The 16249-nt window shown below is 41.9% G+C and overlaps 1 protein-coding gene across 5 annotated transcripts in view; it reads left to right on the plus strand.

The window, feature by feature from the left end:
* Positions 1–16249, plus strand: part of LOC124619665 (mannosylglucosyl-3-phosphoglycerate phosphatase) — a 219864-nt gene that overhangs the window by 20212 nt on the left and 183403 nt on the right. For all 5 annotated transcript variants that reach the window (XM_047146203.1, XM_047146197.1, XM_047146198.1 and 2 more), the window contains one exon: positions 13246–13332. In XM_047146203.1, the coding sequence (XP_047002159.1) occupies positions 13246–13332 (87 nt within the window). The remainder of the gene's footprint in view (positions 1–13245; positions 13333–16249) is intronic.

The raw sequence follows: 16249 nt of genomic DNA on the forward strand, positions 1-16249 counted from the left end.
CACCATGAACCATGGTGTGAAGAGACAACAAATTTGCAATAAGGCAAAAGTTTGTCCCCTCTATTTCTTGTAGAGTTAGGAAATTCTTTTGCAGCACAAGGCAACAACTGTCAAGAAACTGCTGCTTATCTGAGTCTTACCCTGTAGAGACCACCTACTCAGGAAAAATTTACATCACATGTCTGTAAAGTGCATCCAACATCTGACAGATCCACAAGGAAATCTTTATAGCGATGTGTGAGAGCTTCAATGTAGGTAGTAATCATTTGTACAATTTTATTTTTATTTTTGAAAAACGACGAAAACACTAAGTAATAAAAAGTCTAATATTTAAAACTATGATCGAAACATAAATAGATAAACCAAGTTTCAGCATTTCAAGTGACATCTCACTGAAATTTATTTTGTTAATTGTTTTCTGAATGTGTTAAAAATCTGCCATGAAACTGCTCCTGGCAGGATGTTTTGAGGTCAATCTTAAATATTTTAAATGGAGGGCAATAGTTGGCATTAAACAGTTATTCAACTTGCCATATTCTGAAGCTGATTTGGTAGTTCAGGCTCGTCCATTCTTCTTGTATACCATTTTTGTTGCATCCTCAGTGATTTCCTTTATACGTCCATTCCCCCTCCTCCTACCTTGCCAAAGAGACATTGCTGGCTAGGCATGGTCCAAACCACAGCAAAAGTAAATGGAGTGTTGCCAACATCATGCCCATGTAGACTACAGAAGGAGAAGTTTGCAAAAAAGTAAAAACTGAGAAAAACCAGTTCCAAGCAATCGGATTGAGCAACACTGGTTTTCTCTCATGGTTCTGATGATGACCATATAGAATTTGAGGATTATTCTCAGTCCCTCAACAAAAATCCACTCTACCATAGGCACAACAGTTTGATGGAAAGAAACATTGCTAAAAACTAGTTATCATACTGTAGTGGAATTTAAACCTTTTTGTTTGTCTACAGGAAACACACTGATGCTCCTGTGCTAAAAGACTGTGGTATCTGCAAAAAGGTTGACTCAGTGGCATGAGGGCTAAAGCTGGTGTGGCTATATTTTTCAACAATGCACACCACTTTGCACGTCAACCCCTCAACTTTTTAACCAGGTTACAAGCAGTTGCTGAAGAAGTGCAAGCATTGCAATAGGTGACCATATGTTCCCTTTACCGATGTCTAATGCAGCTGTAGGCAGTGAGGCTCTGAACAGTACACAGCTCTTTCAGTCACTGCTGCTTTATGGAAACTACGTTGCACAGGATATGCTATTCAGCTCCACCACAACTTGCCCCGAGGTAGAGCTGTTGAGAGCATAACTTAGAGAGTCTTCTGACATGGGGCAGATTACATCTTGCAACACTAAAAGTAAGTCATTATTTTTCATCTGTTTCTTGATACACTCTACAGTCCACATTGATGCTGCTTAGTGACAACTTGCCCTCAAATGATTGCATCTTGATCTGGACATAACTAACAGATAAACAAATCCCTAGAAGGAAGCTGCCTAAATGGATGCTCAGCAAGGCTGAATGGGCACAGCCAACTGGCTGTGTTTGACAGTAAAGATGCAGTGCTGGAAGGGGTGGCTTACACATTGATTGTAATCCACCGAGCAGCCGGTACATCTGTTTCAAAGGATTCATGCCATGTATGAAGACCTGTGCTCTGGTGGAGTGGGATCTACCATCTTGCAATCATAGGCAGACAGAGAGCTCTGTGCACGTTCCAGTGCTAATGGGCTTATGAAAATCTTGCAGCCTCTCAGGTAGTGAGAGATAAAGTACAGCTGGATTATAAAGCAGAAGAAGAAAAGATCATGATTAGGTCTTTTAAAACCACTTATGATTGCTCTCAGTCCAAATCTAAGGAGGTGACATAGCCCTGACTAGTCTGAACATTTGCAGAATCAACTGCGAGCTGTGACATCATCAAAGAGACATTACTTACAGTGAAAGTTAAGAACTTTGGTTCAAACAGTAAAAAATTTTGTGACTACCCTGTTAACACATGGGATCTGAATTCAGCATTATTTACGGTTCATAATAGCATCTGTTCACTGTGAGGTCCATTTCATCATGGAGTGTCTATTCACAGGGTTCACAGAAGAAACCCCCCCCTCCTCTGTTCAGTTGAATGTGAAAAAATAGGACACTACACCAAATACCTCTTCTGAAGCAAGGTGAGGACTGTAATGAGGTGGTGCAGCAGTGAAGACAATGGATTTGCATTTGGAAAGACTGGAGTTTAAGTCCTCATATGGTCATGTAGATATAGGTTTTCCATTGTTTCCCTAAAATACATCAGGCAATCTGGAATCCCCCCTCCTCCTCTCCCCAAACCAAGCTTGAGCCATATTTAATGACTGACAACAACAGGACATTAAGTCTTAATAACCCTTTTTCTCTTGCAATGGAAAATCCAGGATGGAATGTAACAATACCAGAGAAGGAAAGTTGCTACTCACCATATAGCGGAGATCCTGAGTCACGATAGGCACAATAAAAAGATTCACACAATTAAAGCTTTCGGCCATTAAGGCCTTTGTCAGCAGTAGACACACACACACACACACACACACACACACACACACACACACACAAACGCAACTTGCACACATGTCTGCAGTCTCAGAGAGCTGAGACCACACTCCAGGCACTAATAAATTAGCCTGGCCAGCTTTTCTTTACTTTCATCTCCAGCAAAGAATATTTGCTTTGTTTCAAAGCAATTATGGTGGCTTCTTTCAGATTTTCTGATGCCTCATCAATTCTTCTCTTCACAGTTGTTTTTGATAATGGAGTTTTTTGTATTTTGTGTGCATTTTTCTTCAAACAAAGTGTTGCTTATTAATTTTGCTGTGAGTATAATAAATTCTTCTCCTACAGTGTGAGCTAACTCCTTTTCAGTTAACAAAGAAAACTCATAAGAAACTCTTCTATTTAGTATGTTCTGTTTTGAAGCCTGTTCCATGGTGGATTTAGTCATACAAAAATATTTTCTTGATTTGAAATAAATCGAGAGACTTTTGTATGCATTCAGGACCTTTAGATGAGGGATGCATTTTGAGTTATAATAGTTTCATACATTTGTTGTTGCTCATACAGTGTTTTGAAACAAATCACACATTGAGGCATTTGCTCTCCCACTCAGCACCAGAATACACAATCTAGAGTTTTTTAAAAAATGGTGACTGTATTTATGAAAATATGTTTGTCTTCTTCACTATTTTGATATTACTTGGACTCAACATTCCCACAACTTACAAAATTTTATGTGGAAGTTCCTTCATCACTTGACTGCTTTGTCTTACGGCAAGTCCCATCCCAAACCAAGCGTCCATATTGATGTAAATTAGCAGTAACTAATAACAGCAGGCACAGCTCTTGTGATATGAGACACAATCCTTGACTGAAAGTGGATTTACACACATATAGGATGCCACAGTGCCATGACTGTCCCATGATTCCACCAATGTAGTTGGAAATATTGTTCTAGGAATTTAAAAGGTTGTGTTCGTACTCATCCGTGGTGTGACAGTGCAAACAGTGCTCTTGCCATCGTTGCCAGTCGGGACGCAGTGTGATTGCGACTGCATAGACTGTCTCGGCATGCCTTACGGATGACTCACATTTCCACTGAGCGCAACCTATCCCCAGCCCCTGTTCATTTCGCATCTCTGAGATTCCTGCAGGTCAGACATACTTGTACATATGCACTGAAGAAGGTGTACTCCTTGTCCAATTAGGCGAATCAGTTATATGAATGTGTGGTCCAAAATAGCACACACCACACATTCATATAATTGATTAGCATAGATGAACAATGGATCCTTCTTCTTCAGTGCTGATGCACAGGTATGTCTGATCTCCGGTGGGAATCTCAGAGTAGCGAACATGGAGGAAATGGACAGGGACTGTGGATAGCTGGTACTTGGTAGGAATGTGGGTTGGCCGTGAGGCGTGCTGAATTAGTCTGCACAGTTGTAGTTATACTGTGTACCTGAAGGTGCAGTGTTTAACACACCTGCCTATTAAACAGAAGATCCTGGGTTTGAATCCCGGTGCAGTACACATTTGTGCTCGCCACCACTGATCCCACGTAATGTCCCGATGCAGCTGATATTCCCTTCCCTTCCCTTCCCTTCCCTTCCCACCCCCTCTGCCTTCAGTTTACATATAATGTATCACAGTTGTGGATTCCGCAAGGTGTCTGTTCTTTCAAACATGTCCGAAAGAACGGACACTATGCATTCATATAATCCGTACAATTTCCATTATGTCTCTGCAATTACCAAATCTCTTTAAAACTGTGCCTGCACACAGAAAATGCTGATGTTAATGCCCCCTCTCTTGCAGTTTTGTATAAAACTATTGGAGACAGCAAGTGATACCAGAGGTGTTGAATGTCAGCTATAAGAATGTGTGTGTTATGTAGATTGACTTCTCAATGTACTCTGAAAATTGTGAAACACTAATTCCTTCCTTCCTTCCTGTTGTGTGTGGATATTAAAAGAGCAAATTGACGGGAGACATCCTTGTGAACAATTGTGACCGAGAAACTCCCAATTCAGCAAATTATAATCAGATTATGATATTTTAAGCACCTATGGCATAAGCAGCTATCCAAGGTCACACACCAACCCTGTTGCACAGCGTATAAGGGTACGTGCTTCAAGCTGCCTGGTGGCACATGATATTGGTAATTTTCAACATTTAAAAAGAATGAGTGAGTGAGTGAGAGAGAGAGAGAGAGAGAGAGAGAGAGACTGGCAGTCCGTCTTACTAGCTTATTTCGACATTTTCTTCCTGTGTGAGAAAAAACAGGACAGGTTTCAACATAACAAAATGGATCATTTCCTTGTGAGTGTTATTGTATAGTGACTGGGCATTTCAACTTTTATTTCATTCTATACTTGCAGATCCTGATGGCAGACAAGTGAAATCCCAGAAGCTCCTTACAATTTTTATTTTGTCTTCAGCTCTCGATCAGTGTTCACGGCCCAGTGTCACACTGTCGGCGGCCCAGTGCCCCACTGCCTGTGGCCCCCTTTGGGTTAGGAACCACTGAGTTATGCATTCTGTTAATCAGTGTAAGACGGATTCACGGGCTGCTCCTTTTGACATTCCTGCACATGTGCTTCATTTTCACATTGTCCTTTCATATCATCATAATTGGATAGTTGTGTTTACCAGGACACAAATGTTTTTGACAACATTACTGCATGTAGCAGTAAACAAGTAATGAAACGCCAACGGGCTGCTTGTGTGTGGCTAAGTTCATTCTGGGTTTGAATCCCGGTGCAGTACACATTTGTGCTCACCACCACTGATCCCACGTAATGCCCCGATGCAGCTGATATTCCCTTCCCTTCCCTTCCCTTCCCTTCCCACCCCCTCTGCCTTTAGTTTACATATAATGTATCACAGTTGTGGATTACATTTCCCCAACATGAATATTTTCCATCATTCAAAGCTTGCAGCTAGTGAGAGAAGACAACGTAGACTGTAAAACTGCAAGTTCATACTGTTTTTTTCTTTCCCAGAATTTTGTCAAAATTGTAACTTGTACATACAGCAAAGTTCATTTTATATACTTGTTACATTTACCTGTATAGACAGTAGTGTTGTGTGGTACTGAGAAATTTTCTGTCCATACAGTAGGCCTTCTGAATGCATTGCACAGTCAGTGCATTCACGTCAGTTGTGCTTATGCTATCAACCCTGATTATTCACTGTCTCATGATAAGCCAATTGAAGCACCTTCATTCGCAGGTCCAATGAATTGTGGTTGACTAATACCATGTGTAGGAACTGCAGGGGATAGTTGTTGAGGACCACTGATGATGAGTGCAGTTTTTGCAATGTTATTTCCAGCCACAATTCTGGACTCAGGTGCTGTTTACTTATGAATGCACATTCACTCAAGATGGCATTGTGAATTGCATGACACTCGTCTTTAGCAACCAAAAATTCATGTGTCCGTTATCATATTATTGGGTCATATCTAATGCCAAAAAGACTTACAGAACCAATTTACCATTTATCTCAGAGATGGTTTTCCTTTCCTATTGGACAAGGTACAATTACAGCTCATCACATAACAAGAAGCAGCCAGTTCTAATGCAGATATACTGCACCATTTGGATTCCACACACACACACACACACACACACACACACACACACACACACACTGTAGTGTTACTAATGAAAATGGCCCTAAAGTATAGTTACTAAACACAGTTTCCCAAAATTCCTTCACCAAAGAAGAAGTAGTAAATGTTCCAAAATTCGAATCAAGAGCTGCTGCCAACATGGGTTACTTAGCAGTGGATATCCTCTGTGTTGTGAAGCAGCTTGACTCACTCAATAAAGGCAAGTCCTCCGGTATCACATATGGCAGCTCGCTCAACAAAACATCCGTACCTAAAGACTCGATAGTTGCACAGATCTCACCAATACTCAAGAAAGGATCATGCCACTGAATTCGAACCTATATCACTATCGCTAGTTTGCTGTAGGGTTTTGGAACATAAACTGTGGTTGATCATTTTGAATTACGTTGAAGGAAACATTTTATTGATAAATAGATGGCACGGATTCAGAAAATATCTTTTCATATTTTTGGGCCACAATCATGTAATAATGTTTGAATGATATTTCTGCCATTTGACTGTAAAGCTTCTTTATTTTATATCACTCTCATGATTTTGGCCTTAAGCCATTATAAAGTACAACAATGTTGGGTATAAGTAGACTCTGTTAAGTGAAATCACCATCAAGATCTATTGACCTAGGTGTCCCTTTCATGTAGATGAGTACAAAATCAATGAAATGTACAGCAGACAGGTAGCAAACAAGTTTTCCAAGTATAAAACAACTGAGCCACAGAATGAACACCAGTACAATAATTATATGTGCAGTGAACATAGCCCAAATTATATACTATGGAAGTTCAATAGAGCTTAACGATGACTTCACTCTTCAAAGTCTAATTATACCCAACATTGTTATATTTGATAGTGGCTTAAGGCCAAGATCATGATAGTAATATAAAATAAAGAAGTTGTTCAGTCAAATGGTGGAAATATTCAAACATTAGAAAATATAATTATTGTAAAATACAACTAGCTCTCTATTCACCCTACATAATAGTGCTATAAACAGGGGATCTCAAATTGATTCCAGAAGATTTCCAGAAGGCTTTTGTCACTGTTCCTTGGAAGCAACTTCTAATCAAATTGCGAATCGTCTCAGCTGGATTCATGATTTCCTGTCGAAAAGGTCACAGTTCATAGTAACTGATGGAAAGTCATCCAGTAAAACAGAAATTAAATGTGATGTTCCCCGAGCTAGTGTTATAGGCTTTCTACTGTCTCTAATCTGTATAAATGATATGGTCTGAGCGGAGCTTGCATGTGCTGTGTTACTTTGAACTTTTAGTTTGGAATGCAGGTGTGAGACCATATATGTTAGTCCTTCTGTATACGAGGCCACATGAAACCATGTGTTGCTAGTGCCCTCATAGTGGAGTCCTGGTAGGGTTGGTACGTACAGCCTCTCTCGGTCCACTGCAGTATATCAGCTCTTCGTTGTCTTCCAGTGGCAAGCCACACAAATGCTGGAATATTTTGTGTCTGAGCAGCTCCTCATCTTCATTTTGTACTGTCACCAGCTTGGCGAAATCCACTGGTGTGGAAAAGCCTTCCACTCTAGATAAAGCATTAGTGGTGACTTTTCTTTGAACTGCTTACATGCCAAATGTCCATTGTAAACTGTGAATTAAAATTTTGTTGCCTGATTCGCATTGGGGGATAGTTACTTCACAGCTGCAAAAATGCAAAAGTTAGTGGCCAGTGGTCTGTATATATAGTGATTACATGTCTAACCATCATGAACCAGAAGTATTTAACTGCTTCATAAGGTGCTAAAAGTGCAGTGTAGATTGGCAGCCACGAGCATTGCTACTGTGATCTTTGTGGAGACCAAGCAGTTGTAGGCACTTTAGTCCAGAACCACACTGCTGCTGCGGTCGCAGGTTTGAATCCTGCCTCGGGCATGGATGTGTGTGATGTCCTTAGGTTGGTTAGGTTTAAGTAGTTCTAAGTCTAGAGGACTGATGCCCTCAGAAGTTAAGTCCCACAGTGCTCAGAGCCATTTGAACCATCTTTGTGCAGAAGTAACCATAAGACTGCCAGTACCCATTAATATTCTGTTGTAGCATGACACTGACCGTGCGGATTGTGGCATCTGAGAAAATCATTAGCAGGACATCAGCAATTGCGTGCACAAGTCCAAGAGGGTGGCTGGCTTGGAATTTGTCTGGCAGGCTTCAGATGCTGCCTGTAGTTCATCAGTCCAAGTGACAGGTATGGAACCACACACTGGGGGGTTGGAGAGGATTGCGTGGAGTGGCACCTGTGTCTCAGCAGCTCAGGGTAAAAAACATGGTAAAAGTTTATCATCCCAAGGTACCAACATACTTCGCACACCATTTTTAGGGCAGTTTAAGTTGTAATTGTGGTGATGCACTCAGCATATGTACTGATCACTACAATGACACTGACAACGCATTTAGCCAGGTTTATAAGGATTCTACGGTCACCAAGTGTTTGGAGTACTAAGTGTAGATATCTTTTGTGTTCTTCTGAGTATGACAATGCTAATGACACATAATTAGTGTACGTGAAACAGAAGTCCATTACCCCAAAACTTCATTGATGAAGTGCTAAAAAGTGTGTGCAGCATTCCTTAGGCCATATGACATCTATAGAAATTCAAATAGTCTACAGGGCGCAGTTATTGCCACAAGTTTTTGATTATAGGCTTTTACTAGATCCAGCATTGAAAAAACAGCGCAGTCCACCATTTATCATGCAAAATCTCCAAAAGTGCATAGGATACTGGTTGGCAATTGTCACAGTGTTGAGTCCATTATAGTCACCACAAGGATGCCAGCCAAATGATTGCTTAGGTGCAAGTGGAGGAAAGAAGTTCATTTGCTTTCTGATGGTCATGCCATACCTGCTTGGATCATTGTGTTGAATTCTGGTTTTGCAATGTGAAGTTTGTTGGGCACCTAGAAAACAAGAGAACCTGGTGTAGTCCTGATGTGATGCACTATTGTGTGGCAGGGCTATGATGGCACTCCGGCGGATCATGTGGCTGATAGGGACAGGTGTAGCAGGCACACCAGTGGCAGTTATGCAGTGAGGAAGCCTACCGAAGGACTTCTGCACTGTGGCATCCAGCCTACAGTGATTTAACCCAATCCAAAATAGAAGCATTCCACACATCCAGGATGGGGTCATAAGAGAACAGGAAATCAAGTCTAACCAATGTTCAAATTTAAAGTCATGAGACCACATGTAGCTATGAGCTAACCATTTGCAGCTGATAAATCATGATTTACACATAGTCGCAGTTGCGAAAGCAGGCACCTGGGGAACACACATACATACAACCTGCCATCAGAAACTGCATCTCAGTTACCACTAAATGACACAATAATTGCACAGGCTGCTGCTGCTGGCTGGTGGCTGCTGGCACTGGTGGGTGTGGGAGGCTGCGGTTTGCATTCCCATCCAGGAATACGGCAGTGCAGATGAAGATCTGCACCTGCTGTTGCCAAGTGGTGGTGGTAAAAGCATTTGTTCCATTTTGGTGAGTGCGAAGAGCCCACCCTATGTTAGCATGTTAGCCATGTGATGGCATGCAAACTTGTTGTTTGTATATGCCGAGGTCTGTGACCCATCATTTCATCTCACCGAACTGCAAGGTGATGTCATGCAGTCTCTCTCTGGAGGGTGTTGTAGTTAATAGCTGTGGATCTATGCCAGCTTAGTCAGGTTCACCTCTAGCATTGCTGAGAGCATGGTATGATGCATCTCCAGCAAATGTGAGATCCATGTACACTCCTGGAAATGGAAAAAAGAACACATTGACACCGGTGTGTCAGACCCACCATACTTGCTCCGGACACTGCGAGAGGGCTGTACAAGCAATGATCACACGCACGGCACAGCGGACACACCAGGAACCGCGGTGTTGGCCGTCGAATGCCGCTAGCTGCGCAGCATTTGTGCACTGCCGCCGTCAGTGTCAGCCAGTTTGCCGTGGCATACGGAGCTCCATCGCAGTCTTTAACACTGGTAGCATGCAGCGACAGCGTGGACGTGAACCGTATGTGCAGTTGACGGACTTTGAGCGAGGGCGTATAGTGGGCATGCGGGAGGCCGGGTGGACGTACCACCGAATTGCTCAACACGTGGGGCGTGAGGTCTCCACAGTACATCGATGTTGTCGCCAGTGGTCGGCGGAAGGTGCACGTGCCCGTCGACCTGGGACCGGACCGCAGCGACGCACGGATGCACGCCAAGACCGTAGGATCCTACGCAGTGCCGTAGGGGACCGCACCGCCACTTCCCAGCAAATTAGGGACACTGTTGCTCCTGGGGTATCGGCGAGGACCATTCGCAACCGTCTCCATGAAGCTGGGCTATGGTCCCGCACACCGTTAGGCCGTCTTCCGCTCACGCCCCAACATCGTGCAGCCCGCCTCCAGTGGTGTCGCGACAGGCGTGAATGGAGGGACGAATGGAGACGTGTCGTCTTCAGCGATGAGAGTCGCTTCTGCCTTGGTGCCAATGATGGTCGTATGCGTGTTTGGCGCCGTGCAGGTGAGCGCCACAATCAGGACTGCATACGACCGACGCACACAGGGCCAACACCCGGCATCATGGTGTGGGGAGCGATCTCCTACACTGGCCGTACACCACTGGTGATCGTCGAGGGGACACTGAATAGTGCACGGTACATCCAAACCGTCATCGAACCCATCGTTCTACCATTCCTAGACCGGCAAGGGAACTTGCTGTTCCAACAGGACAATGCACGTCCGCATGTATCCCGTGCCACCCAACGTGCTCTAGAAGGTGTAAGTCAACTACCCTGGCCAGCAAGATCTCCGGATCTGTCCCCCATTGAGCATGTTTGGGACTGGATGAAGCGTCGTCTCACGCGGTCTGCACGTCCAGCACGAACGCTGGTCCAACTGAGGCGCCAGGTGGAAATGGCATGGCAAGCCGTTCCACAGGACTACATCCAGCATCTCTACGATCGTCTCCATGGGAGAATAGCAGCCTGCATTGCTGCGAAAGGTGGATATACACTGTACTAGTGCCGACATTGTACATGCTCTGTTGCCTGTGACTATGTGCCTGTGGTTCTGTCAGTGTGATCATGTGATGTATCTGACCCCAGGAATGTGTCAACAAAGTATCCCCTTCCTGGGACAATGAATTCACGGTGTTCTTATTTCAATTTCCAGGAGTGTAGATCAAAGGAGTGGATCCAGAACCGCTGATCTGGCCAAGGTGCGAAGATGTTATAGAAACTGTGACAGTTTCTTGTCACCAATTTCCTCCCTGCGCAACAATTATTCTAAGCATTGCGAGTTGGTGAGGGAAACCTACCGAATGAGCTCGCCTAAACCTTGTACTTTCCAGTCACTATTTCACTAACCTTGTGATGGACCGGCTATCCAGTAGTGCCGCCACATATGCATATTTATCACAGTGATGATGAAATCATTCTATGTGTGTGAACCATGGTGACAGACAATTGTCTAGAGGGTTGGTGCTTTAAGTGCCATGCAGTTCACTTACATTGCTGGGACAGTCCCAGAGGGTGGCAGCAGATGATAAGACTCAGCGAACTTGCAGCTGCAGGCTGTAGAACAGGTGTTGGCTGCTGGTGGGATACCAGCAGACAACGCCAGGGTGCCTGGACACCAACTTTCCTGGATGTACGACTGTGGCAACACCTGTAGTTGCACCGTAGGTTGTCCCTCTGCTTCCAGCCTTGTTTGTTGCTGCTCCTAATGTCGCTGTTACAGTGTGTGGATCTCTTCCATGTGCTGCTGTGGTTTTATCAGTTATTGCTGGTGTTGTCATTGTTGCTATAATTGTTCCATTTGTTGTTGTTGTTGTTGTTGTTGTTGTAACTGCTCCGTAATACTTCTGTTGGAGTCATCAGTATGGAAGTACTTAATAAACAATACACTTCGCCTAGAGATAAGACTCTTTACTGCCTTGTAGAACAAGATGATGAATAACTACTATCACATATATTATTACCATCCCGCTGGTTATTTCATGTAACACATGTTGACAATGGCACAAAATCCAATCCTTTGACCACGACAGATAGTGATCTACTGACTGCTGTATATTCATGGTGTTGCCAGTAGACAGGTGCAGAGTAACCTGTGAGATCACTACAGAAGCTTGGAAGTCACTATTCTCAACCTTCAATGCCCCACAGTGCAGAATGTATCCACTTCTGGAGAGGGGTTCTGTCTTGAAAAATGCCAAAACTACTGTCCTACATATCTTACTAATCATTGTTCATGTTTTTTTTGTGCACACTGTATATTTGCTTAATGGTCTCAAAAGCAATAATGAGGTGTTAGGTTTTCATTTAGCATAGTTATCACCATAATCACATTTGTAGTATCTCACAGTGATGTTAAAGGACTCATTTGCTGTGCAGATGTGATACATCTTCACAGTGAAAGTATGGTTATAAGCTGACTATTTGTGTGATAGGCTTTTACATACATCTTAATCTATATTTAAATACCACTACTACTTTGTATTAAATAGTTGTACAGAAGTGAAGGGCACAAAACTTACAGACCAACTGTGTAGAATTTTGTGGCTAAATTGTGGAACAACATCCATCTGTGCTTCTTTCTTGAATAAGAATTTATTGCCAATCTCTTCTTCTACAGCACTCTTAAGCATTCTGCCAACTTCATTTGTTTATTTTTTCATAATCCACAGTTCATGATTTAGTCATCTGTGTTGCTGCCTCTGGATTGTGGGGTCCTGGGTTTGATTCCAGGGTGGGTCACATATTTTCTTTGTTTGAGCATCTGCATGTTTATGTTGTCCTAATTATTTCTTCTTGTTTATGTTGTCCTAATTATTTCTTCTCATCTTCATTGACATCCAAGCCACTAGTGTCAAATAGAAAGACTTGCACCAGGCAGCCGAACAACCCCAGATGGGATCCCCTGGCCAATAATGCCACACGATCATTTCATTTTCATTGTTTCATATCAATCTACTGTCTTCCCATTAAGTAATATTTTTTTGTTTTTATTGTTATTCATAAATCTGACAAAATTTTGTACTTATGCAGTGTGGTAATGTTTACAAATTGTATAATGACTTTTCTTTCAGTGAGTTCCTTCACAAAAGGAGAGCAGATGGTTCCAGTCCTGAACGAGTGTGGCACACATTGTGCTGTATTTGGAAACCATGATTTTGGTAATTTAAATTAATGCTTGCTGAGATGCTAAATTTTACAGTACTAGTAGAACTTAGTGTAAAGCTACCTACCACAGGAGTAATTGTGAAGAAGATAATTTATTTAATTGATATTAACAGGAATGATAATTTACTGGTCTACAAACTTTTAAAGTTTTGGGAAGTTCATTGATTACACACAAACCCAAAGTTTGTACTAATCATATTGTGTTGTTCAAGCAATGTAAGTTTTTACACAAAACAAGTCGCATGAACACCGTAATCATTAAAAATTACTCAGTGAAGGAATGACTATTTTGAGCAGCAATGTCTCCAGCTTTTCACCTTGATAGTTCCTTGATAAATAAAATGTTATTTGTATAGTAGCCACATTAACTGTTGTTTTAGCTTTCCAGAATTATTTTCCACCATATTCATATTTGTAAAATGAAATTTGATTGCCCCAACTTGTCTCTTGGCCCTGGTATTATATGCAGAGCTTTTACTTTTATCTCTTTGGGGAAAAAATTATTACCAAAAGTTACCATGAGGGAAAGTACTAAGTGTCTGAAAGCAGCTTGGAATTAATAATCATTATGTTGAAACTGGAACATGTTCACTGTCATCTTTATGTTGATGTGTGTAATTCCCTTTGACTACTCTCTTTATCTACCTGTACTATATTTGGAAAGTTCATCTGAAGATAAAGAGATTGGGAGCAAATAAAACTGAATAAATGAATTTTAAAAAAATTATTAAAAAAGCAGTGGGGTGTTAATGTGAGCCGGTCAAAGGTACATTGCAAAGAAGCAACAGTTTTCTGAAAACAAAAACTGGAATTAATCTTGTTTAACATGTTGACCAACATGCGGCCATTGGTGGTCACAACAGAATCACATGCCTGACACCATAGGGCCGGTGGCAGCCACAGCAGAGCTTTATGCCTAACACTATGCGCCTGGCCTGGCAGTGAAACATCCGTAACTAAGCGTGCAGCAGTCAACATGTTCGTGTAAAATACCAACTGTAGATTTTTTTTCTGTTATTTTGATGGATGAAATGTGAGCAGAAACAAAATGAAACCACATGTCTGTCACATAAGAAGCAAATGATAAAACTGCAGTGGTGTTACCTCGCAGAAAGTTGTACTTTATGTAACAAGATAGGAAAAATCTTCTGTTTGTTGGGAGCCTCCGTGCTGACACCATGGAATTTTCATTTCCAGATAATATATTTTCCATAATTTATAGCAAATTTAAATATTAATAAGCTATATTCAATAAAATTAAGTTATACACAAATAAATCCAGAATACATGTGATGAAATTTGAGAATAGAACTTACTCTAAAATGATTGTGATGAGGATATGGAAGTACATGTGAAGAAGTAATGGGTCATGGGGATTCACTCCCATTATGGGCACAAGGCCATAGGCAAACAGTTCATTATCAACAGAAGTGTACAGTGTTTTACTTAACATTCTCGTCAGTCAGCGGCCAAAGAGAACAAAGTGGTTGAAACTGAAACTTCGCTGATTCCTCTGCCAAGAGACAAATACAAAATAAGTGAGAATGACAAGCTTAAACATTTATGTTCAAACCACCAAATGGTATTGTTTCGGGTACCTGAGGTATTAAAGATGGCTGTTCCATGTAGCTTATGATAGTTAAAATCTTCTCATAGGGAGCAGTCAAGTCCTTCAGCTAGAGCACAACTTCCCACAGGCAGAAACAGGAAAAGGGGGGAAAAGGAGAACATTGCCAGTAAGGATCCTGTGCATGTCTTAATGAAGATAAACCGGTTGACACTCCTATTCTGTGATGCTGTGCCTTCCATTAGAAAGATGATCTTAGTTACATGGCTGAATGTGAAATGGAAGAGTTTCTAAATGATGCACACAGTCCTTACACATCCTCTGCCCACTGATATACAGCTATCTGTGGTATCGATGCATGTATCTTTCAGTCACAATGTGAGTGATTTGTGTCTCTGTTTGAGGCCTGTGACTAAAACTGTAATAGAGTTAAGAATGGAGTGTACTTAACAAGACAAAAATGACAAGGTGGAGTTGTTCTGCAGCTATTGGAATGTAATGGAAATAGGCTGAGAGTTCACTGTTAGATCATTTTTATGCATTAGCAGCCATTCCAGAAGTATTGCAAAGTGGAATGTTGGGCTCAACCATTCAGCAGTGTCAGAACAAAATAGAAGTAGGCATGATAAAGTTATATACAGTAGTAAAGCAAGCAGAGTTCACAAGATTAATCCAAAGTGTATACCAAGACGGTACACAGTTCTTTGATTACCACACAGTTTGAAGAAGCAAGAGATATTGATGCTGCTAGATGAGAACATGAACCAGGTCATTTTAGACTGACCTTGCCTTTTTAAAAGCTTAATCTTGTCATGAGGCTAATGCCATTGGCCAGCTTCAGCTGGTGGTTGTGCCTTTGTTTGTACTTTGGTGAATGTGCCTTCTAGTGGGCAAGTCCCCAAGATGCGGACGTGCGCTCATAATACCATGGTGGTGATAATGCAGTAGATATGGCATAACAAATACTTATTAAGCTGAATCTTCCTGGAAGATTAAAACTGTGTGCCAGACCAAGACTTGAATTTGGGACATTTGCCTTTTGTGGACAAGTCCTCTACAGACTGAGCTACTCAAGCACATTTCACGACCTGTCCTCACAACTTCTGCCGATATATCAGCACACACTGCACTGCAGAGAGAAAATTCATTCTAAATATTAAGCTATCTGAATACTTGATTTTCTTTTCCTCCTCCTCCCCCTCCTCCTCCTCCTCCTCCTCCTCCTCTTCCTCCTCCATTTTGTTCGCTTCCCCCCTACCTTGTCATTTTCCCCTCATGGAGCCTTAGCTTTTCAGGCTTGTACCATAATCTGCCTTAGGACATAGTAACTGACATTGTCCTTA

The sequence above is a fragment of the Schistocerca americana genome, chromosome 6 (genome assembly GCF_021461395.2).
Source record: "Schistocerca americana isolate TAMUIC-IGC-003095 chromosome 6, iqSchAmer2.1, whole genome shotgun sequence".
NCBI lineage: Eukaryota > Metazoa > Arthropoda > Insecta > Orthoptera > Acrididae > Schistocerca > Schistocerca americana.